The sequence below is a fragment of the Falco naumanni genome, chromosome 1, assembly GCF_017639655.2.
Source record: "Falco naumanni isolate bFalNau1 chromosome 1, bFalNau1.pat, whole genome shotgun sequence".
NCBI lineage: Eukaryota > Metazoa > Chordata > Aves > Falconiformes > Falconidae > Falco > Falco naumanni.
The window spans coordinates 20,025,860-20,051,292 of record NC_054054.1 but is presented as its reverse complement, the minus strand read 5'-3'; the positions used below and the strand labels follow the sequence as shown (position 1 = coordinate 20,051,292).

The 25,433-nt window shown below is 43.2% G+C and overlaps 2 protein-coding genes across 5 annotated transcripts in view; both read right to left on the bottom strand.

The window, feature by feature from the left end:
- Positions 1–7,370, bottom strand: part of NDNF (neuron derived neurotrophic factor) — a 30,179-nt gene extending 22,809 nt beyond the window's left edge. Inside the window, exons 1-4 of one of the 3 annotated variants that reach the window (XM_040584094.1) lie at positions 6,224–7,370; positions 5,989–6,144; positions 5,581–5,859; positions 1,892–1,958 (exon numbers count right to left, since the gene is read on the bottom strand). In XM_040584094.1, coding sequence (XP_040440028.1) covers positions 1,892–1,911 — 20 coding nt within the window. In that variant the 5' untranslated portion in view covers positions 1,912–1,958; positions 5,581–5,859; positions 5,989–6,144; positions 6,224–7,370. Of the gene's footprint in view, positions 1–257; positions 469–1,891; positions 2,182–5,580; positions 5,860–5,988; positions 6,145–6,223 lie in introns of those variants that run through there. The other 2 variants (XM_040584102.1, XM_040584109.1) reach the window with 2 other exon arrangements.
- A 3,450-nt stretch (positions 7,371–10,820) lies between these two features.
- Positions 10,821–25,433, bottom strand: part of TNIP3 (TNFAIP3 interacting protein 3) — a 61,475-nt gene continuing 46,862 nt past the window's right edge. The window contains exons 12-14 of one of the 2 annotated variants that reach the window (XR_005826414.1): positions 18,594–20,914; positions 12,183–12,309; positions 10,821–11,515 (exon numbers count right to left, since the gene is read on the bottom strand). Coding sequence is in view for 1 of the 2 variants with exons in the window: in XM_040584123.1 (XP_040440057.1) it covers positions 20,883–20,914 (32 nt within the window). In the remaining variant the exon portion in view is untranslated. Of the gene's footprint in view, positions 11,516–12,182; positions 12,310–17,515; positions 20,915–25,433 lie in introns of those variants that run through there. The other variant, XM_040584123.1, reaches the window with a different exon arrangement.

Genomic DNA, 25,433 nt, shown 5'->3' with positions numbered 1-25,433 from the left:
GGGGAGAAGCCTCAAAGCTGCCAGGGGCGAGAGGGGACCGAGAGGGGGCGAGGTCCGGCCGGCTGCATCCCGCAGCAGCGGCGGAGCGCGGTGCCGGCCGGCGACTCGGCGCTGCAGCCGCGGCTGGAGGGACCGCGCCGGGCTGGCCGCTCGCTGCACCCGGGGGTCCCGCAGCTGGGGTGGGGGTCCAGCCAGCCCGACGACAAGCAGCAGCGGGGGGCTGCGCGGCGGCCCCGCTCCCCGGCCCGGTGGCTTACCTTGCGGCGTCCAGTCCCGTCTCGTCCTGTCCCGTCCCGTCCCTCCCGCGGAGGCGGGGGGGGGGGGGGGGAGGGAAGCTTTTTTTTTTGTTTAGGGGGGTGGGTGTTTACCTAACACCCGGCTCCGGCGGGGACAGGCTGCAGCAGGGACTGTGTCACGCACGTCCCTTCGCGCTTTATAGCCCCTTCCCTTCCCCACCCCTCCCCGCGGACAAAAAAAAAAAAAAAAAAAAAAAAAAGGGAAAAACAATAAAACGCGGGGAGAAGCAGCCGGGAGCCCCCCCCCCAGGCCCCCTGCGCCGCCCGGGGCGAGGGCACGGCCCCGGCCTCGCCTCCCGGCAGGAGCGGCGCGGCGCTGAGCGCCGGCAAAAGTTTGCCGGAGGGGCGCGGAGCGGCGCGGAGCGGCGGCGCGTCTCGCTGCTGCCGCCGGGGCGGGCGGGCAGGGGGTGCCCCGCGGGTGCGGCCGCCCCGCCCCGCCACCGCGCCGCTCCGCTCCGCGCAGGGGCGGGTCCGCGGGGAGCCCCGCGCTGCCCCCGGCCCCGGGGGTCCCCGCCCCGCGCTGCCCCCGGCCCCGGCCCGGCCGCCCGGCTTTGTGCCGCGCCCGCCGCCGCCGCCGCGCCGCGCTGCGAGCAGCCGCTCACCATCCATCTTGGGAGCGTTACCCTGGCCGCGGCCGGGACGGGGCGGCTGGGGGGGCAGCGGGCGGAGTTGGGGGCAGCGCGCCCGCTCCTCCTTTGCCCGCAGCCGCTGCTTGCAGGGGATGGGGCGGCGGGAATGCTGCCTAACGTCCCTGCGGCGGCGGGAGAGCGGTCAAGGATGCGGGAGAAATGGGATTTATTAAGCCCTCCTGCAAGTTAGCAAATGCGTCTCGCAGCCGCGTACGCGACCCCTTGCCAACCTCCCTCGCTCGGTTTTGATCAGAGGCAGCTTTCGTCGGCGTTTTCCTATTACCTGCAAGCTGCAACGAAAAGGCAGAAAGGACCCTTTGCCATTCAAAAACCATACCCTCTCCCCTTTTCTTTCTCTTTTGGCACATCAGTCATAAAACCGTCAAGTGCTACTTAAGCATTAAACAAGTTACTACCAACGGCAGCTGATGGGCAATTTCCCTGAAGGTAATCATTCCTTCCCCACTGCTACAACAGACTGGGAGGGCAAAAATAAAATAAAACCTCCTTCCTTGACAAGCCTGCCGCACCGATCTGACAGCGAAGCCTCAGCGGAGGGATGCAAATTGTCATATTCTGTAGGGTGAAGACACAGCCCCCAAAAGAGCTCATGTCTTAAGGGAGACGTAGCTGTCCAGACCTCTGCTAATTGCCATTAGTTACTGCCACTTACCTCCCGCTCCCTTAACTCACGGAGCAGCTGGGTCGCTCGCTGCAAGCCAGCGAGCACTTCACCCAAGGGTCTGCTCAAAATTTAAGTTCACTGAAAACCCCACACCATTAAGAAAAGAAGTCCCATGGGAATCCCCACCCGGTTATCCTTCTGTTTTCACATCGCTGTTTTTACATATTCACAACTCTATTTATCGTTTTCAAATAGGCTCAAGGGCAGGAGTTTGGGGAAGGGAGGAAAGACACAGAAGTTTAGAATTAATTTATGCATGTTTAAGGAGAACCTAAAAATACCTGGTATGCGCACACAGCATCCCGACTTCTTCCTTTCTAGAAGATCGTTCGCCTCCAACTGCAACACCTCAATAAAAAATAAAAAAATCTCAGCAAACTACACGTGCTCCTCTTCTGCTGCAGAAGACACAATCATCCGAAACAGGGAGAATCTGCCTAATTAAGAAAGCCAAAATTAGCAAAGAAAACCCAGTGCATTCTGACTAGTTTTTCCCCGAGCCTTTGGAGTGTGCAGAGCCAGCAGGGAGGGATGGGCTCAGGTGAAGGCAGGCAGCTACCTTCGGGTATGACTCGTGGCACAACAGTATTCTGTAGAGCCTGCAAAAATGGCTGGCTCCCGTTTGAGGTCATTAGAGGTAAAATATTGCTACCCAGCCAAAGAGCTCTTGAGACTGTGCGCTTCACACACAGGCAAACCGATTATTTTTAACCCGAGGACAGTTTTAGTGCTATTGTTCTTAGAGGGTATTACTGTTTGTGATTTCAGGGGAAGCAAGATGACATCCCGGGGATATTATTTACTGAGGTATGTGAACACCGACTCCTCCGCACACAGATAACTCTTCTTTCGGATGCTTGCAGCTCCACCTCTATCACAACTGTAAATCTCTATCGTGATTTAAAGCGTAGCACAGATTGACTCCCAGCCAGAGGAACAGTTAAAACACTTTCAGAACAAGATTCACTGTTCTCAAAATTTATAAGGTACAAAAATATTAAACACAGGTATGGAAGGTGGATTTCAAGTGCTGAAAATTACGTGAATGCCTGGAAGGTACTAGGGCAGCCAGTTAAATGGCAACCAAACAATGAAAGCCCAAAATACAGAAAATTCTTGTGGGTAGGTGATCCCTTTTAAATGCATTTAACTGTCCCAGGTACTACCCCAGCACCTAGGAAACTGGCATTGCAATGCTACCCCCTGCACCCAGAGATGACTTGTGTTCGTACAATCTTTGCAGGAACAGGTCCCAGGTGTGGCAGCGTGCAACACCCAGGGCGACAAGTCTGACTTTAAAACGCTGTTCCTTATGCCAATGCGGCAAAACTGAGAAACCAAAGGGGAGAAGACCAGCAAACCTCTAAATGACTTGGTTCTAGGCACTCATCTTCTCCTTCCACCCTCTCAAAGGCTTCCAGGGAATGGAGTTTTACCAGCAAAAATGGGTGCAATTTCAAAAGCTACACGCTAAATACTGGTGAGAACCAAACTATTCATTCCCATGCAGTTCCAATCTTTGTCTGTAGCTGTGGATGATTTTACTTGGGGGCTGAAACCCTTTTGACATAAGTGAGCAAATACATATCCAAAATTTGGAACATATGTAATTGATTCACAAATATGAGTGTAAACTGTCTGGGTAACAATTGCACTGTTCACGGTTTCACCACACTGGCAGACCCTATTTAGAGCAGAGGGATAGGTGCTACCAGAAAACAAGATGCGTGTTACATATTATGGAGAAAAAGAGGAGGAAATGTTTAATAAGCTAAACAGTGAATAAATCTGAATAATAAATCCTTCTGAAACAAAAATGGAAATGGGCAATTGGATATTCTAGGAGGAGAGAAAGAGGGATAATTCATCATATAAATAATTCATTGCAAATTTGAGCACCCAATGCTGCTGTGCATTTGGTACTGAGGACAGATGACACACTGTGTGCTTGCATGTGTGTGTTTAATTGCATGTATATATAATTTTTTTCACCCAATTATCTGGTTCTTGTATGTGATGCAGATCTGAGGATTTGTTATCAGTAAACCATCAATTAATATTTGCTGCTAGGTAAATGGTATCGTTATTTATTAATCTCAGAAACGGAGATGCTAAACTGGACTTAACAATCAATTATGCCTCGTAGGCCATGATAGGTTTTAGTTATGCAGCATCACACAGTGCTCACTCTCTCAGAAGAGGAACTGGCTGGGCAGCAGGGGCCTCGAGAGGCATCCAGGAAGCATCTGGCTCAGTAGCTGCTGCTGAGGAACACATGCATGCCCAGGTAGAGTCCAAGCAGCGACAGCATGCAGGTAAGCGATAAACCCAACATTATTTCCTGCAAGCACAGAGATGATGCCCCCATTTTCAGTAGAAACGCTGATGTTGCTTATTGGGTTTTGCTTGCCTGAGGCTGAGCCACAGGTTTCATCTGAGTACGTTTTTCTTCTGCCTGTTAGGCTGCAAACGGGTGCTGCTTGAAGCAGTGACCTGCATGAGAGGTGACAGCCTTTCAGGGCTAGGCAAAGCACAAGCCTACAAGAACCTCTTCCCCGCGTGCACTGCAGCTTCACCAAGCATAGCCCAGGCAGGCAGGCAAGGGGCACTGCGCCCAACGCACTTCCACTGAAAACCCGGAGCTACTGCAACCCGCAGCAGTATGGTTTGAGCATCCTGCAAGCATTCTGCTGGCTCCCTTCTAGCCTCAGTTACAGCTTCTTGTTCCAATAAGGGACATTTTCTTTACCCTATCTTGAGAAAAATCAAAAGCAGGTGCCGCAGTTGGTGTGCAGCTTGTGATTTAACCCAATATTCCTCCTGCATTACTTAAAAGTGCTGGTGGGAGAAGGATAAAACAAGACACCACAACAGCAGTGTTACCATTAATGGTTAATACCATTTCACTACACCCTGTTACGTGCCCTCTAGGCTTTACCCAGCTGTGGTGTAAACTGAGGCATTGCCACTGACCCCAAGAAATTACACATTTGGGCTGCCTTTAACTCATTACTTGCCTATTTTATCCAATTAAGTTTTATTTATTAAGCTAATCTTTAAACTCTCTTGGTGTTGACTGTTTTACACCTCCAGTGTATTCTTTTTAATCCTGCTGTTTTATGAACTAATTAACAAGACTTTTTGCTCCAACAGCCCAAAAATAAAAACACAAATCTAAAATATATACACTACTGTAGCACTTGTTTTATTTCGCCAAATTTGATATAATATTATAAAACCAGATTAGAGATGAACAAATTCACTGTAAAATCTCAAATCTGGGTGTGAAAAATAATGACAAGCAAAGCTCTCATGCTCCAAGCGTTATTTCTTAATCATAACTTTATTCTACTGAGAAATGAAAAAGGATACTACTTTGCATAATTTAAATAACCTAATCTACTTTCTAGATAAAACTGTTAACAAACCATTGATTGAATCTCAAGTGTGCCATAGACCCCTTAAACTCTGATGCAAAATATCTGTTCCTCTAATTAAAGCAAATTAACTTAATAAAGGAGAATGGTATGATAATTAGACATATTATGAAGTTCAATCTAGAACACACACCCTTTCATTCTTATGTGACTAGGTGTTCCTATAGACACAGCCCAGATCTAGGTTCTCATTATATTGCTGTCTTCAAAGAAGAATTTTTTGACATGTCGCCGCAAAGTATTTATTCAAGTCACTATTTTTGACCACAGTATTACATGCTCAGACAACGGAGCGACAAATTCTTCCCTTGGCAATAAGAATCAGCCGTTCAAAAACGGTACCTAAAACTAAACACTAAATTTTATTTTATTTTTTTTTTTGGCATTTAATGCTTCACGTGCCCTGAAGTTCAGCTATACATACAGCTTCTGCACACGTCTGGACAAAGAGGACATTCTGCTCCTCGTAAAACCTCAGTGCCAAAGTACTAATTGCAATGTTTAGGGCCAATTTGAGAACTCTAAGTGCTTACCTGTGGAATACAAAAGATTGTAATGTCCGTGGCAGAGAACTAGAACCAATTTGAAGAGCTGATTTTGGGTTTATCTGATGGCAACTGACTGAGAAGGATTTGCTTTCACCCAGGACAGACCAGGGGAGCTTGCAGTGTCCTAATTCCCTCCAAGCCACTGAAAAATCCATGGCATCAACCTCCTTTTCCTCTTCTTCTCCTTTCTCCCTCAAGGTGATGACCAGCCTTCGATATCCTCAGCTCCCACTTCAAGATTGAGACTTTTTCCCTTCTGGTTAACTAATTACAAGAAGAAAAGAAGATATTACAAACTCTGCTCAGCAGAAACACCCAAATCACCCTCATGACATTTTTCCCTTTGGACTTTCCCAGATGATGCCAAGCTGAGTGTAACAGGGAGATGCTCACAATTCTTAGTATTCTTGTACATCTACGTTGTTTATGTACATATTTGCCCATAACGTTGCTGTCTGCAGTAAGCATCACGCTCTCTTGACAGAATAGCCGTGAGTAAGCGCCGACCCATGCCACTGAGTGTATTTAATCAGCAGACACCCGTGATCCCTAGGAAATCAGAATACGCAATTTATTTAATAGAAACCACTGAGAAAGAATGAGGAAAAGGGAATTGTCAGTCACTCACCAGACGACACCATTGCTGAGAGAATCTGAAATGTTTCAGAACTAAGATTTGATTCTCTGTAATTACTGAGAAGGACCAACAAGAAAACGAACTCTTAACCTCTCTCCTCCGGGGAGCCCCAGGTTTCAACTTCATCTATTTTCAAAGCCTGCACTATGGGCTGTAACAATACAAAAAGAGGTTAAATTGAGCATGGCGCAACATCTGGCTACTGTAAAACTACAACTAGCCACCACACCGCACTTGAAAGTACACATCCAGCTACATTAACTCACATATGCTGCTTTTTTCTTATCCACGTATATCCAGTAGCACCCAGCGATTCCCAGTGATGTTTTGTGTGCTGGCATTCAATTACAGAGCGGAGGAGAGCTTCAGGCAACGAGAGTGGGGAGGCAACCTATAAAATGGTTCTTCTAAAGGCATTATTGGAGGGAAGCTCATCCTACATGATTTAGAATGAAACATCATCTGACTGTTTTTCATCTCACAAACCAAGAAATCCCGTGGCATGAGGCAGTAGGCCTGCTTTGTGTTGTCTGAAGCTCGAGGCCGATCGGTATAAACATGTTTTTTGGTGGAGCTTAAAATAAATCCGATAGCAAGTGAGTCAAATTCAGCTTTATATTACCCCCAGGACATCCCTGATGCTATGTCAAGATGGCTACGTTGTGTTACAAAGAACAGAGGTGGGCTGCAATGAGTTGTCTGCCTCATTAGAAGGTGAAATTAGTGCTATCCATTCATTTTGCTTTCCACGAAGAACGTGGCTTATTACTACCTCACGTTGCGTGGAGCAGGGGCCAAATCTCATCGGTGCTCGTACTACTCATGTTGAAGACAAGCAGAATGTCCTTAGAGCTGGGGTGTTTACACTGCTTCTAAAAATGTGTTTTTCAAAGCTTTTGAGGCACAAATCTGAGAGGTGACATGCATACCAAATGAGTACGGTCCTGGTGGCAATGGCATGTAGCTGGACTTCTGAACTCACAGATTACATCTTTCAGAAAACAGACTAAGGCACGCTTAATTCTGCTTTCTTGGTCACGCTCCGAAGTTTTATTAGCTGTCTTTTAGATAACTAAGTTTAAGGTTGGATACTTTTCCTTCTCACACTGCAATTGTATGTGTTTTTTTTTCCTCTAAACCATTAAGCAAGTTTTCTGGTGCTTTGATTTTATATGGGTTTAATAGCTAAGGGGTGCAATTATTCTAATTAAATATGGGAAGCATACTAAGGGACAGAAATGTTTGAGGGAGCGAATGCTAAAACAGTTCTGCAAAAGAAGACAGCAACAAGAAAATGAAAACATCAGTGAAAGCTTCAAGCGCTTCTAGCTGCAAATGTACATTTCCTTTTTCCGCATCTTTAGCATCAATCGTTTCCTGTTAAAAGCAAGCGCTTGGGAAGTCAGGCTTGCTCAATTCAACCCCGTTACGTGAAACAATCCAAGAAAAACGAAGTCTATGTCCTCTTTCCTCAGCTTCTGCAGAGCCTGCCAGAGCTTTATCCCTCAAACAAGAGCTCCATCTGGTGGACTTTCCCAAAACGTCGAAGCATGCATCCAGCCCCCCCCCAGGGCCACAAATTCAGGTGCCCCAACGACGCGTGGGGATTTCAGCCATAACTTACTGCGGGGGACCGATTTTGGTCCTCAGGGTCAAACTCAGAGTTACAAACCCCTCCAACGAGAGCTGACAGGACCAGCCGTCCAGCGTCAGCGCTCTGCCGCAGAGCTGGTTTTGATTTGGTCCACCTTGGCCGTGTGCTCAGACAGCACAACTAACCGAAAGCTCACCCTGCCGGCCATTCAGCTCTTGCAGAGGAAAGTCTCTGACTTTCTGTATTCTGAAAATAACCTACGGAGTTGTCTTAAATGCATTTTTCGATGTCAAGCCTTACAACATCCCTGCGCAACCAGCATCACGGTCTTTACTGACGGAGAAAACAAGACACAGGGAGACCAAAAGCTACCTCAGTTTCCTGAAGAGAGGCACCTAACACCCTTTGAGATATCTCTGGGGCTCCTGTTTGGCCATAGCTTTTGGTACGAAGGGTATGAGCCTCCCAGTTGCCCTGTACCATATCTGCCAATGTATTGGATACCCAGTGGCATCTCAGACGGTACTAGGTGACTGTCTTTACACAACAAACTGAGCCAGGTGTGTCTAGTTTCTGGTCACACAGCAAACCAGCAACAGGAACCCTGATTCCTCAGTACCTTTTCCAGTTATTGCACCCAGCTGTATCAATGGCAGACAGCACAGCTCAGGAACAACAGAGTTCCCAAGTTTGCACATTAGGTTGTTACTATAATTTTCAAACCTCTCTTATTATGCTGTTAAAGATATTTTGCTGAGTCTAAGTAGGACATCTATTTCAAAGATCTATAATTGTTTCCCATCTCGAGTGAATAGACGATCAAGACCAATACAGAAGATTAAAAGTTAATTGTAATAAATTGCATTGGCCAGGAAAGCAAAATTTTAAAACACATAAGATCAAAATGATGCAGAACACAATTATGCAAAGCTTAAAAACCAACATCTTATATAAAAGCAGGAATTCGTCTCTGACTAAAGAATACAGCATGTGGGAATGCACGTAACTTGCCTTCAGAAGCACTCACTGTGTTGTCTCTGGTAGGAGCCTCCACAAATTGGGCAGGGTTGCAGGACTCATATGGCTCTGTGAAGGGCTCACACATAGCCTCAGATGTGCGTGTGCAGTCAACACGCCCGACCAGTTTGTCTGTTTTTTCATAGTATTCATATGTTGTGAGGAGCAAAAGGCACAACAGAGAGCTTTCTATTTACAATTTCCTTGTAGCTAAGCACATCAGAGCTATTCAAAAGAAGTTATTTGTGACTCTTGATAAGCGCAAGGACTGCTTGTTAGAAGATGGGCAATTAACAGAAAAAATGCAAGAGAATTGAAAGTCTGTGTGTGGTCTTCAGGAAAGCCCATGGGAGAGCTTGCCTCAAGACATTAAGAAATCTGTGCAGATGAGCTTACTACCATAAGGACCACGGAGGAATTGGCAGGATAAATTTCTTTCATCTTTCCTCTCATTTTCAAAACGCCAGCTGGAGGAACACAGAGTCTCAACTAAGTCAGAGTCCGAGTGGAAAGAGCACCCCTGAACTGACTGGCTGGAAATACTTTTGGGGTGTTAGTACTCCAAATCTAATTGTTTACTTAAAGATAATTATTTTTTTCTCAGCACCAGCTTTAAGGTTTTTCATACAAGCCAACGAAATATTTTCCAACCCCAATTTCTTCTCCCACCCCTCTACACAGAACAGGCATTTATTGTCTGTAAACACCAGAGCTTGCTGTGCCGGAAGGCTCTAAGGAATGTTACTAAGAGCACTGCTTTAAAAACTCTTAAACTGAATACAAGAAACACATAGGTAAAAATTACACAATCCCCAAGTTTCTCACTGGAATCTACTTTATCCTGGGGTCCACGCGTAGCTCTTCTGTTTTTTCTTATGTTTCTGGGGACGGAATCCAAACTTGGAAAAGGAGGTCCCCGTGGCAAACATACCCCCTGGGAAAGCACTCCACACTGTACACAGAGGATCTGCACAGTGCTAACCAGCTAACACGGTCAGAGAGGGCAAAGACATGCAACACCTTCACGTGCAACCAACAGTTGATGACAAGTCCCCAAAAGAATAAGGACATCTCCTACCTGGGGCAATATCCTCAGTGTTGCTGAGAGAGCAGGTCTTTCAAAGGGGCAGGTTTTCTTTCTAAGATTTGTGAATGCTGGCTCAGCAAAGAGGAAGGGAAAGGAAACAGCATTTTAAAACCAAAGCATTTTCAAACCAAAGCATTTTCAAACCAAGCAAAAGCCAAATAGGAAACGTACAGCTTAGAAGCCACTTATTTTCCCCATCACCACAATAATCTTTGAAAGCAGGAAAAGATGCAGCACATTCGTTTTCAAATGATATTTTACTCCTGCTAAGAAAGAAATGGGATGTTGGTGAACTGAAGAGGGAGTCAACATTAACACCAGCTACAGCTTAGCCACAGTAATGCAATGCCACTTCAGTAAAGGTCTGGCACAATGCAGACAAGGCAGCATCCTCAAGTGCTCATTATTATGCCCCACTTTTCCAAAGAAGATAGCGTGGCTTCTCTGTGAAACCATCAGGATGGTGGTGACCATGTCCGCAAAAATCCCATTGCCAAATCAAGGGAAGACCAGTGTCAAAGCACTCAGCTGTGCCAACTTCAGCCTGGCATCAATAACACCGTTTCAATGCATTGTCTAGATTAGATGCCAGCCCATCAATTCGTTTATCATGTGCTAATTTATAGCCTTCTCCTGCTTTATTGATAACATTACAGATCTCCTCTAAATTGGCCTGGATCTGGATTACAAATGCTCTGCATTTTACGTGCTTGCTCTCTCTAGAGTCAATAAAGCTCCTTCCCAGCATAAAGTCACATATGCCGTTGTTTGAAGAAGTTTATGATCTCCAGAGCACAGACGAGTCTGTACAGCAATGACTTTATTTTGATACCTTTATTCAGACAAAGATCACACTGATGAAAATAGACAGGTTGGACTCCATCTTCTGAACATGTCCTGGGTTTTGTGTCTACCTATGTGAATACGCACACGTATTACTCACATTTTATATTCTTATTTTATTGTCCTGCTGACATATAATTTCACCAGTGAACGACTACCAAAAACATAAAATATAAACCCTCAGTTCCCTAGAGGAATGCAACAAGCTTAAATTTATACGTGAGGTTACACTACTTTGGTGTGCACTCCCCTCGTGATACATCTTCAGAGCGCTGAATAAAGATAGAGCTTTCTTTCACTGCAGCACTCGTCAACCAGAAACACTGGAAAACCAACCGATCGTGTTACATGAGTGTAACCTTATGTAACCCTGCCTTGTGTTATATGACCATAATGGAAGGAAAGATTGATCACTGACCCACCTATCTGCCTTTTATGGCTTTATCAGACAGCCTTCTAAAAGACAGCTGTTCCTATACAAATTGAAGAGTATGAAACAGAATACTCTTACGGAAACAATACATACATCAGAAAAATGTCTGATGGTCCATAGTATAACCACTCAGGCAGAAGTTGATTGCATGCCAAACTCTACAAGATTCAGGTCATGCAGACCGTAATAACAAGAAAAACATCACCCTAATGTCATACCTTTCCGAGTGTCCACAGTCCATAATAGACACATCCCACGTTTATTTGTTATGGCCTGTCTTCCTCAGAAAAATCTCACCAGCCCTGCAACCTGCAGCACCAGGGATGGAAATCAAACAGACAGCATGAAACTGGGGTCCCCTAGGGGACAGGTCTCACTTGGCTAAGGTGTGGTGTGGATTCTCTGATGCCTAATAAGCCCAGAGTTTGCACTGAGATTTCCTTGAGCTGAGAGGTTCCCCTATCTTCTACCTGCCCACCTCTAGGACACTAACACCCTCGAGACCTGCTGGCTTTCTATCAAATTTGACTGAAGCTGGCAAATACGACATGTCATAGATGTTATAAAAGTCACTGGGAAGGCCTGGCAGAAGCGCACCTGCACGCACGCAGCCAGCACAGCTTCATAAACACTGCTCCGTAGGAAACCAGGAGCATGGACCTGTTCTGCCTAGGTCACTTCCCCTCCATGCAAGAGTAAGGCAGGGTTGTACCTGCATTTGGAAACTCCCCAAAATAATCTACTCCCTGTAACAAAGAGCTTGTGCTTTGCACGAAGCAAACCAGCTCTACGAGGTGAGAGAACGGCCTGGGAAGCCTTTGAGGAAGCCAGATTTTATACTGTACTTTCTCACTACAAAGGAAAGGTGTTTAAATTGCCAGGAGTAGTTTTTCAGGCTTGTCTAAAATTATATTGTTTCAGAAAACTCCAGCCTTCCTCTCAGCTGCGAGTGCAGCTCTGCTCAAGAGGCACTGACCTGCTGCTCCCTCCTGCTGAAACCCCACATGCCGCTGGGTGAAGGAGGCTGAGGAGAAAGAAGGTGCCATCTGCCCATCGCCACTCCAGCAACACTCACAGAGGTGCACCGTGAGCCTTTCCACAGCCTGTGGGCAGAGGAGATGGTGGTTTAGCTCTGGAGGCCCCTCATACCAAAAGGAAAAACAGAGGTGGAACAACAGTATGCTTTTGTGAGTGGGACAGACTGCTTTGGAGCCCAATTAAACTGTTATAGTAAACTAAAAAGTACTCTTATAAAAGAGTAAATAAAAATCAATGGAAATGCACTTTCCCCTCACCAGTGTATAAAGAGAAAGCCGGCGCTGAGAAAGCAAGCATGGTGGCAGGGAGTGGACTCTGCCAGCCTGGAACACAATGCATCATTAACAGAGGCAAAGCTTCTTAGTCTGGAAAGACTCACAAAATGAAAGCCTGGTGCAGCATGAGCTCCAGGTTAAAAAGAAATCTCCATTTTCTCTTACTACAACACTCCTCCCTGGGGACGTGGCACACTGACTCTTGTTATGTGGCCAGGTTAAAAGTTTTAGCAATCCTGCTAGGTTTCTTTCCTAGAGGAAATAGCATGTATATTTAACTCTTACACTCAAACCTTCATAACTGAACACTTATTTTCTATGTGTATAATATAAATATGCAAGTACATACATGAGCACAACCTGGGATGCGTTCGTGTGTGCACGAACATCCCCACCAGCATGTACAGTCCTTGAACTTGAGCTATCTGCACACATTTTTCCTATAGAGCAAGGAAAACCCATGCAGTTCAGCAAAGCCAGAGTCTGCCTGGCTCTGCAGAGCCCCGCGGGTCTGCTGGGGACTTCAGAGGCAGAAAGCCTGCAGAATTGCAGGGACTAATCTGCAGAAGTTTAAAGAAGCCTGAAGAATTTAATGGAGATTTAGATGCCTGCAACTGAAATGTAAAATTTTTGAGAACAATTGACCAAGATGAATGGTATCTGCTTAGTAGTCATGAAACATCGTGTCGGTGTTACACCCCAATAGCATACATAAATTGAGGTGCAACGTCTGTATCATTTTTTTCTTAGATGAAGAAAGGCTTACAGTCTTCATAAGATTGAGCTGTTCTAAAATTAAATACTGCTTGTAAACAGTACTGATGTTTACACACAGAAACTAAACAAAATGGGGTGGAATAGGCCAAATGAATCGGAACAAACAAGAAACTAGTGAGGGATGTTCCTTACTTATTAATATCCTCCCCCTCCCTGGTACTACTCAGAGGGGTTTTTGTTTGCCTTTCCCACATCTCTTATCTGTGTTTTCAGATACAGAGAACCTCACAACATGCTACAGCTTGAACATTTGCATTCATCAAAGTGAAAACTTCTATTAATAAGAATTCAATTATTTGGAAAAGTTTCTTGGCAGTACAGCACCACCTTTTTAAGTTCTCTTCAATGGGAATTTAACTTCCCGCAAATCTCATTTGACTCAAAAACCACAAATGGATGGTTTGCTGTGACTCCAAAGTAAAGGACTCCAGAGGAACGAGCATGAAAAGTGGAGCCTGTCACAGGCATCTGTGGAACAGTAGGAAGTTATGGTAAGCTTGTGAATAGTAGTACTGTCTAAGGCTCCCCATGGGAATACTATTAAATTAACAGCACATTCAGATTAATTGCTTTTTTTTTTTTTCTTTTTTTTTTTTTCCCCAGTTGCCCAACAGGTATCTTGTAATGCAGAACTGTGGTTCATAGAGGTCACCCCGTAACACAGTGGGTTTGATTTGGCGGTGAGGTTTTCTGCTTTTGCAGCTTTGTCTTAGCTGCGTTTCAAAGTTGCAAGCTATTAATTTATCAGACAGAAATAGAAAAGCAGCTACAGCGCCCTGACCCAACCACACCCCAATCCTCAGGGAAGTCAGATGTCTCTTCAGAAGTCATGAACAGTGAGATAACAACATTAAACACATGCTTTGAATTTTAATTGTCACTGTTAAGGATTAGGAACAATCCCTGTGAGCAACTAATTTTGCTGGCATTACTGAGCCAGATTCAAGCCTGGTTTCAGCTAACTGTAACACAATATTCATCCCTCAAAACTGATTTTAGCAAGTTCCCTTCCTTTCTAGAGCAAGTACATCACTGGAGAATCCAAGTCCCTGTTTGGTATCCCCACCCTCACTAACTCTTGACCACAGGGGAATTATAACAGGGAATAAAGTAATCCCTCCCTTGCTACTGACAATGTAAGAGAACATGATTATTCCTGCTCATAAAGCGATCGAATTTTCTCCTGTATGTCCATAATGCTCCTTCCTAAAATAAAGCTAAAAATATGAAGAGGTTGACTGCCCTTCCAAAGTTGTTTCAGTGTCCAAACAGGTCATTTATGTAGAAAGAATTTTATTTGGAATATCCTGCTCTTTGGTGTTGATGACTGTGGTTTTCTAATACCATTGCTAGTCCTTCCATTTAGCACAACTAGGAATGTTTCTTCTGAGACACTATTTCTACAGATTTCATGCTGGGTCACGACTACAAAGGACAGGCTGCAAATTTGACATTGCAGAGAAAAAAGGGAAAAAGAACAGGAATTACAAAAATATCAGCTCTTAGTTCAATCCTCAGAAAAGCGCAGCTCTTTCCCCACTTTTAGCATAGGGAAATACTCTGGCTGGTGCTTTATGCCTAGCCTTAAGTAACAGTTTTAAGTGACTGCTGTATTTAGTCAAAGAGAGAGCTGGTTTTGTGACTAACTCGCAAAGGACCTATGTGTATGCCAACTCTAGAAGGTAATGCCATTGCTTTAAATCGATTAACTTGGGACTTAACACAACTAAGAGCTGAAATACAGGATGCCTGAAAACAGAAAGGCACAAAGTGAAAACTTCCTCCAAGAAAATTAAAACATCTCCCTCACTCTTCTCAACAAACCCAAACAATTTAATGAAAGAAACCAATCTGATGATGAAAACGCCAACAAAGAAGCTGCACCCTCCATGAAAGCCGTAACATCTCTCTTAATCAGGTCATGCGATATAAACTTTAGCAGCACATATCCTGCTTTCGCTCCATGAGATTTCCCTTTTCCAAGTCCTTTCCCTCAGCCATGCGAAGAGCCCCAGACCCCCCTTGGTCTGATACCTCCCATTAGACCAACAAAGTTGCAATCTACAGTCTCAGTCTTGCAAGATCTTAACTCTTACAGCGATCAGCAGCTTGTATCAGGAACCATGGCCTATCACACACCCTACCTGCTTGCCTTCACTGCCCTCAGCCCTGCTCTCACCACCACCAGCCCGTTTCACGGTCAGCAGCCAGTGTGGACCCTTTGCTTTTGCATAAGCAGCCCTGGAAACAGGAAGCACCTGGGTGTTCCCCGTTTACTGGGCAGGTGGAAGCGAGGCTGTTGCTGCCGTAAGTGAAAACACAGCATTAGCCAGCATCCTGGCTCCTGGTGGGAAAGTGTTTTATTAATCAAAAAAATACTTTCCACCCTGTGGTGTCTTGCAGACCTTTAAACTTGCATCTGCAAAAATCAGAGAAATCCTTCTGTCATTCTCACAACAAAGTAAAAATACAGAAAACATCTTTAAAACTTGAGGATTTTTAAAATTTTTTTTTAAACAAGAGAGACAACTTCAAACTGATTAGAAATACTCTCTAAGCTCAGCACAGGGTGGTATGGGCAAGGCAGAGTTTCCAGCTCATTATGGTAAGGTTGTGTTCTCAGTCTGTTATAGGGGGATGAATAGGGGAAGCTGGAGCAGCTGAGCTTGCTTGACCAAAAGGTATCATCGTACAACACTAGGTTTTTCTCATTCTATTCTCAACTACAGGAAAGGAGAGGGGGATGAAGATCAGAAATCTGGGGCATCTCATAATCCCAATTCTTCCAAAATGTGTTGTCATGGAAAGTGAAATGCTGACAGAGCAATGACTGGTAGGAGGTTGGGAGTATGACATGCAAGTCTTTGGGTGCGGGGAGCCAGAGCCAAAGGGTACAGTGCAGTCTTTCATTTGAAGCATTCACCTCACATTTCTAGTTCTATTATTTGTATAATTTATTTCATCTCAGAAGAAAATATTTCCATTGATGACGTGCTCTTACTGTAATTCATGAGACTATATATAAACAACATAACTCTTTGGATTGCAGTGGGTAACACATTAATCCCTCTTATGGGATTGTAGAATGGCATTCCTTGCCCGTAGATCTAGGAAACAAAGCCCTGACCTTTCCCTAGATACTATTATAAGAAAAGATATTACAAAAAGCCTAGATATTCTATGTAGAAAACAAGTATGCTATACCAGAATTTGAAAGGCCACTGCAAGTAAAGAAGGTTTAGAAACTAATCACAGAGAGAAGCTGGGAATTGGGGTTACAGGAGAGTTCTGAAGGAAGACTGAAGTGTTTCTGACAGGCAGAAGCTGAAAACTCTGCAATAGCAACATCATTTTATATAGGACACAAAAGTTGTGCAAGAGAAAAGATAAGCAGCTGGGAGGGCCTGAGAGTGAAATGTTATGTGGGACATAAATGAGTGATGAAAGTTTATTATTTGGACATGAAATCTAATATTTATGCAGTAAAAGATAAAAAACAGTAGTGAATGTATTCAAGGAGGAAAGTAATGCGATCCAGGATTTTGCTTGTAATCTACCAAATCATCCTCAGCTGTGGTACCTAACCTTCCCATCATACGATAGCATAGGTGTGTATTTGGGTATCTCATGTGCTTGGCCCACAGAATTATCATGGACCCACTTTCTCTTGTATCCAGCAATTCAAACAGATCCCACCTTTTACCAGCAATTTCAAAATAACAATTTTTTCTCCCTAAAACAAATGACAGCCTGAGACTAAGAAGGGGTGCTGTTTAGTGATTTATAAAGACAGACAACTTATCACCAACAAAACCTTTATATCATGCCACACAGTATGTATAAGAGTAAAAATAAGTACCTATCTAAATAGAATGGAATAAGCATTGATATGACTGTCACCAATAGCACTTCAGGCCTTCAGAAGAAAAATATAATTTTAAAACAACACACATTTTTGACAAGGCACAGAGCTTAAAATATATGGGAGGTAAAATAGTGGTGAATCAAAACAAAAAACTTCAAGCCCATCTGTTAGCTCCACCAAAAAAAAAAAAAAAAAAAAAAAAAAGAAAGAAAGAAAAGGAAAGAAAAAAGGATGGGACAAAAATTTCCCAAAGACCCCAAGCTTTTAAGTACCTCATTTGTGTTAATGACTCCATGAGTTAAAACGTGCTCTTATTTTATTTTATTATGGGGTAATTACTGTTATGGTAATGAAAACATTTAGTGAATCCAGCATATCATGTTGAAAATAATGTAAAATAATATTGTAAGCAGACATATGAAACAAATATTTCTCCATGCCATTTAGTATATAACACTGCAACCAAATGGAAAAGGTTCATTTTAGAAGAAAAGTCTACAGAAAACCATGCCAGAAGTTACATAGAATGTTCTCTAGAATCTGTTATTTAATAACATTTTAAGTGTCTCTTAGATGTCATAACTCGCCATTTAGTCTGTACAAACTTGTGTCAACATGCACACTCCCACCTGAGCTAACAAGGCTTTCCAAGGACTGATTGCAACCCACATCTGGACCCCCCTCCATCATTTAACATACTGAGCAATCAGCTTCATTATGGGTCAGTTCCTTATCACATACCTACAAGTTCATCATCTTGTAAGCATTTTTCATATGGCAGTCTGAGTCCTTGTAACACAGTCACACAGGGATTCAAGTCAAGCATCCTAACACATCTTGCCTGGCAGGCAGAATGGCCAGCATTGATGCAGGACACAACAGTCTTTCTGCTAGACTAGTGAAAACATCACCTTAAACTGCTGAGAAGTTTTGACAGAAAATCACTTTATGCTTGTCTTGTTTCCCCAAGCCACTGTGAGAGATAAACCGGGGGGCACAAACTGCAGGTGTAGCTCATTTCTGCTGTTACAGGTTCAGGTATTTGTCCAGAAAAGAAAATTACTCTTTGTATATTAATTACTCCTCTTGCAGCGTGCACAGTAATTCAAATATCCCCAAACCCTGAGTAGCTCCTACAAGAAAAGGAAGGAAAAAAGGAAAGACCTTTCACAAACATATTAACCCTTACTGTGAAATTGGTCGACTCATCAATACACAAAACTATTGGAGAAAGCAAAACAGAAAGAATCAGATGGAAAAGCTGGCAGGCGTTTGGAAAATAAAATATGTAACGAAGACTAGGAAATGCCAGAAGGTTCTTTAAGAGGCCAGAGGAAGAACTGGGAGTGCTGATACCCAGTTTTGGCAAAGCTCAAGGAAGGAAAAATGCCTGTTATGAGTACTATGGTTGATTTTAACTAAAATAACTCACCCCCTCAAACTTATCTGGGTCACCGCAGAAAGCATATCCTTTGGGGTTGTTTGAGTTGACAGTGCTTATTCAAATAGATTACAGCACCTGCATTTGGGAAACATACATCATTACAAGGAAATAAAGAGGAAAATCAACTGTATGGGCATTTTATATGCATTTTAAAAGATACAAATTCTCTATTGTGTAATACAAGGAATACCCCACACTTAGCATGATTAGGATTTGTGAGAGTCAGAGTTTACAGTCTTGTGCCCAAGCCAGCCAAACATTAAAAGCCTGTGACTAAACAGAGCAAAGAAAAAAAAAAAGAAAAGAAAAGAAAAAAAGAAGACAGCCCTGCCATTGCTATTTTCTTACTGTGAATGGCTCATGTTGAATCATCCGGCTGGGCCAGATAATGCTTGCGCAAGTTGTCAGATAATGAGTTAAGCACCACAAATGGAAGGCACAAACCTTCGCGTTTAGTTGAGAAAAACAGTGGAAATTAATGAAACGGGGGTTTGTTGCCTCCCACATCAACCACACAGAAGCTCGTCTGTTTTGAGGATTCACGACATTTTGAGCGCGGGATGCTCTGCCCACAGCACTGGTCACCTGCTGAGAGCTTGCATTGAATTAGGTTACATTATAATTGGATTTTCCGAAGGCACCACATTAGCATTTTCCATGATCTCACCCTTATTAGCCAAATCACTAATCGGGAGTAGTACAGTTATATTGTTTGCTGGTTAAACTATCTGGCGCTATAGCGTCTGTAAGTCAGCTCCAAATTCATGCAGAGAGAAAAAGTCCCGTCTCTCTAATAGACACTCAGGAGTTTATTCTGTAGCTAATGTTGCAGTCAAACTCTAATTTTCAATAGTTTGTGAAAAGGCAATTTCTCTCCAGAGGCTGGTTCACTCGGTGCTTTGCTTGCGTTCTTCCAGAGTCTGTATTGTAAGTCAGGAGTGTTGTTTCTTTGATCAGTGGAGGCAAAAGCAGCATCGCTGTAAAATGTAACAGCAGAAAAATCCTTTCCCATGGACTGTTCCCTATTGTGTCCAAAATCAAATGCTGAACATGTTTAATCCTGTAAGGTTATTATTTTAATGCACAGGCCTTTGTATATTGATGGAAATGGAAATACCTGTTCTAAAAGCCAGAACAACACACGCAGACAATCTTGTAACTGATGATTGTCTTTGCATAGCTCAAAAAGCTGTTAGTGTGGGAACTTAAACTCATATTAATGACTTCTGAGCTATGATGAACGCACACAGGACATCTCATGCAGCCTCACAGTGCGAAAATCTCTGCTCCCTCTTTCAGGTGGGATCCCAGCAGTTTTGGGTACCTTTCTCCCAGCAACTGGTCTCTTAAAAGCCTGAAGGGAAGAGACAATCTTGCAAGGAGATTATCAAGTAATATTTTCTGAACACCCATTCACTGCAATTTTCTAAAAAACTTTCACGTTATAAATATAATTTCATTTTAAAAGCCAGGTTTTATTCTCAGGTTAGAGATTACACAATGATGTTCAGATTCATTACAACAATTTCATTTGGAAATATAAAGCCATTTGCACTGAGAAGTTAACCCCCTTAAATATTTCTACTAAAATTCTTCTGATACAAATAACTACACACAGAAAAACTGTGATTACATTTTCCATATAATTCTGAAGCCAGAAGAAAAGGAGAACTGGCCTCGACTCAAAAAGCGGGGTGTAGGCACCTTCTACCTGGCCTGGCATTGGCGGTACCTTGCTTGCAATTACACAAATGTGTCAAAAAAGTTAAGCAGATCTCCTTTTTATCAAAAAAACCAAGAAAAAAAGAGTACAGAATTCTAGATGGCATATCAGCAAATTGTTCCCTGGAATAAAATAAAGATGACAATAATTCTCAATGAAAAAAAATAATCACAACACTACTGGTCTTCTAAGCTCTTGAATTCAAACCAGATGTGACAGTCTCCAAATCCCCAGCAATAGCTGCATCATTTCTCATAAGGCTTTTTAACAGATTCTCATAGGCAGCACAAATAGCATCTTCAGAACAAAGGGCAATAATGCTTCCCAAAAGATTTTTACTGGATCCTGAGGATCACTAGCCTGTATGATCTGCTCTTCTATTGTCCTCACAGGGATTTCACCAGGCATAAATAACATGCACTGAAGAGATAAGGCACTAGGGGCAAAACCACAAAAAAAAAACCCCAAACAAACCAAACCAGAACAAAACAGAACAATGCAGTTGCAAGACTAGCTTGCAGCCTTTGGTCTACACTTCTCCAGGTCATAGGTCGTCAGTGATGGGCTCCCTTCTCCGAAGAAGCATCTGCAAAAGTAAATCAATATAAATTATTTTGACGCTGAGAAATGCAACTCGCTTATGATTAATTTCCCTTTATTTTGTAACGTATATGAACCCCCCCCCCCCACCCACGGAGCAAACACTGTACAGCATTACAAGCCTGTAATCAATCCAGTGCAAATGGCAGTAAGTGTGAAGAAGCGAAAGAGGGTAGGGATATCATACAGTGCACTAGCAGCCTCTCTCCCAACTTTATCTAATCCTGATTGTTGATACAGAGCAAACAGTAGGGTCTAATAACCTAAACCCCGCCATGTAAAATCTTTCTAGACCTCTAAAAAGAACAGCTGACATGCAGCAGTGCTCACAGGTACACATTAGCATTAGGTGCACACAAGAGACATACGTGTAACAGAGGGAAGAATTAGGTAGTAGTACCTATGGCTAAGTAGGTGTCTGTGGTTCAAAGATGTGTTTGAGAGTAACTCGCTTGAGCTAGGAAAACAAAATAAAACTGAAGAAAGGAAATATACTATTGCCAGTGTAACACATACTTCCTTCCTGAAGTTTCAAGAGATTCTGAAAATGTTCTAACACATCTCTAGTAGCACATGCACAAGTGCACACAGTATTTTGCTTACAAGAGAACATTAAGAGTGAAATATTTCCAGCAGGGTTTTTAACTCGCCTAGGAGAGTTGCTCTGCAGCTGCTACACAGTAACCCCATCATTCACTTCCAAACCCACAGTGCTGATGGTATCCAAATGTGTATGAAAGAAAACTTGATTAAAAAGGTCCACATCTGTAGCAAGCAGCAGTACCATGAATCACTGATTTGACATGTTTTCCTTGCAGGTAGTGTCAGAGCTAAAATGCATGTTATTTTTTCACAAAAAGGAAAAGCAACAATTAGCAGACTGCTTCTTTGTGCAAGGTAGATAAATATAGGTATTTGTGTGTTCACTTCATTTTGTGCAAATAGCCCCTATAACAGCAAAGATGGTAGAACAAAACTTTTCTAACAAGAAATATGCTTCCAAGCTTCACATCTAATGTTGGCATTCATATAACAATATAATTTGGAAAGGAAAAAAAAAAAAAAAAGTGGGACCTGTTGGCTATTCAAACATCTCAGGCAGCTATACAGTGGGGAGGATGTCCTTCAATTATTTCTGTTCCTTCCCAGTCCCAAGTCCCACTGGGACACACTGAGGTCACCCTGCTTCTGCCAAGATGCTTTTGGCTCCTAAAGTTCTTGCCCAGCTGGTGCAAACAAGTAGATACCACAGTATTGCAGGCACAGGCTGCCAGAGAAGAAAGGCAAACATGATATAACATGTGGGCTGCAAACCCCAAAGAGTGTCTCTCCCCTAGGATGGCATTAACTGTTTATAAAACCTTCTGGTTATTTCATAGTACAGACAGGCTTCAGAGACCAGCACAGTGTACTTTTACACTTAAAACACATACAACAGGCAAAGGAAGTATAATGAGGGGAGGCAGCACCCGGCTCCTACTTTAACAGGCAAAAGGCATGGAATGTATTTTTACATCACCTCCTTAGATGATCAGTGAGGAACTAAGGATATTTCCAGATAGCGGATAGATGCTTCATCAAGTGACCAGGAAAGAGAATGATTTAATGAGAACAGCCACCACATCAACTGTCACCAGAAGACCACCATCAGTCCCCTAAGGCAAGCTCCCTTAAATGCCTTGATTCTTCCCTATGATTTGTTCTCAAAGGGTGGGGGGGGAAAAAAAAAAAGCCAGTGTGTGTGTGAAGCCTTTTAAAATCTAACAGGTACTGAATGATAAATCCTGATTCATTGTTTCATAGAAATAAAATTATCAAATCATGCAGCTGTTTAAATTAGATACCCTGTTCCTCTTCACACTTTTCTGCCTGATACTCTGAAAACCTACAACAGATTCTGTGATCTTTAACTCAAGCTGACTTTTAAAAGCAATACCTCCCTAAAAAAGGCAGCTTCTCATGTTCTGGAGTTAGAAATTAAAGGTGTGCTAATGGCCTTCTTGTTTCTGCAGTAGCAGAAATCAAGTCGTATCAGTAAAAATCCTGAAAATTACATTTTCATTCCCAGTGGAGACGGCAAGTTGCTAATTAAATCTGTCTTGACTGGTTGGGAGCAGTGATTATTTCTAATGTCATATATACACTGGAGACAGGCTAGTACCAAAAATGTTTAGGGTCTGGGACTTTTTCCAGGAAAATTAAGATGTCAGTTAATTGACTTTTTCTGTCTGGTTTTCATTGAAAACCTCCAGCAATCCATTTTTCAGTTCTTCATTTCCCCCCCTCTCCCTACAGATGTCATTATTTTCAGTGGAAAACCCCACACTTCTCCCTCCTCTTCTTCCAATTAGCTGTAATTATAACAACGTTAGCAGAAAAGTAGGTAACTTGAGGGCAAAAATCTGGAAAGCAGCAGAGTGTGGAAGGGCACAAGAAATGATAGTATAATGAAAGCAAGCGGGCACATCATGCTTCTTCATGTGCTCATCTGGGAACCCTTAGGGCTTTGCAGGTTGATTTCTGCTTTCTCTAGGTGTGCCAAGACAAGATGGTGACCAGCTGCTCTCACCTCTCCCACAAGCCTCAAAAGCTACCCCTTGAGCTCAGAGGTAGGTGAGGGGCTAGATTTTGGCTTCTCCCTGTGCCTGGCATAACTGGATCTAACATAAAAACATACAGTTTAGGTCAAAGAAAACCAGTAGTTACATCTGATGTTCTGAAGGGGTAACTGGGGTTCTTAAATACATGTTACGAGAGTCTTTCTGCCAAGAAAACAAATACAGCAAGATGGATTTTGGAAGTGAAAAAGGCAATACATACCAGCAGTTGTGGCATGCAAAAGGATTCTTGCTAGGAGTTGGCTTTGAGCAGTAAACCTCTTTTCCAGAGAATTTTTCATTAAAATTGGGTTCAGGGAAAATCTCCAAAATCAATCTTTTTTTCAACTGTCTTTTCAATTTTGCACAGTTGGATAAGGAAGGAAGTCAACACTGCTTGCCAAATAAAGTGACATTAAGTACATTTGCTGGAAATCCTTCTGCCTTGCTTCTTAAAAAGGAAAAAAAAATAACAAAAAAAAACCCCAAAACCACAACAAAAACTAAGACACACATTTCCCGCCCCCCCCCCCCCCCCCCCCCCCCCCACCCCCCCCACACACACACACACACACACACTGAAGAGCAAAAAGATCAGAAACCAGTTCCAGGAACACTGACTAACAGAGCACAGAGACTTAGGAGTTAATGCCCCTCCAAAGGTAGTGCTGATGGTCAAACAAGGCAAAGCTGGAAGAATTTAAGCACAGTTTAGGACCAGGCTTTCTGCACAGCAAAGCACTTGGGGAGGGAGCAGCCCAGAGGTGGGCAGGAAGAGTTGTTCTCTTGGAAACACACTGCTGGTATAATAAGACAACATCTCATTGACTTTTTCCTTAATCTCTATCTGTCTCCTACCATTTACCTTTCCATACTGCCCTTCTTTCTTTTGTGTGACCTTCAAAGGAAACACCTTTGCTTTTATGGAAGCCTAATGATTTGCCCTAATCCTGCTTTGCAGACAGGTGGTTGCCTTGTGAGGGCTACCTGTGTGATCTTCCCCTGGCAGCCTCACCTTCATTGCAGCCCACCTACAAAGCATGCCTGGACACAAAATGTTCCTATCCATCTCTTCACCCCATCTGTTTTCAGCTGGAGTGTTTCATGTTTGGGAAAGTAGGGAGAAGAAATACTTATGTGCACAGACAAGCTGAACTCTGGTACGAGTTATCTGAGTTTTCAAGCAGTTTAACAAGAGATGCAACATGAAACTTTCTGGATGCAAGTGGGAAGAAAATGCTAGTAAAATAAGACCAATAAACCTGAATACAGCCCACATCCTCCTATTTGCAGATTGTTGAATATTTCTGGATTCAGTTTGGATCCCAGTGGTGGACTGGAAAACCAAACTCTTGATGAGATTGCAGCACAAAAGAGCAGGAGACAAACTAGCTTAAACCCTTACCTTCCTGTGGCCTTGCAGACACACAGATGGAGGCAACTACATCCTGCAGTGCAGCCTGGCACAAAAGCCACCCCAAACCATGGACGTGCCTTTAGTACCTGTTGCACTGCGAATGTGCAAGGCTGTGGAATACATCAACTCACTAAAAATATCATCAAGGACATGACTTTTTTTCCCATCCTTTTTGGAGAAATATATGCTTAGTAATTCTTCACTGTCCCATGCAACCCCTGGCAAGTCAACAAGTTATCTCCATGCTTACCGAGGAGACATTTTTTAACCTATGAAGCCTACGAAAGCCATTTCTAGTGTCCCAAAGCCAGAGGGGCCCGAATGGTTCTTTGTTCACTTTTAAGTAAACTCCCTAAAACAAAAGACATACTTCTAAAACAAGTTGAACGGTTTTATGCAGCTGGGAGACCATCAACTTCTGCTTGAAGACAACTATCAAACTAATTCAACAATAATGGTGGGCAACTGTGGACAAATAAAAAAAGTAATTG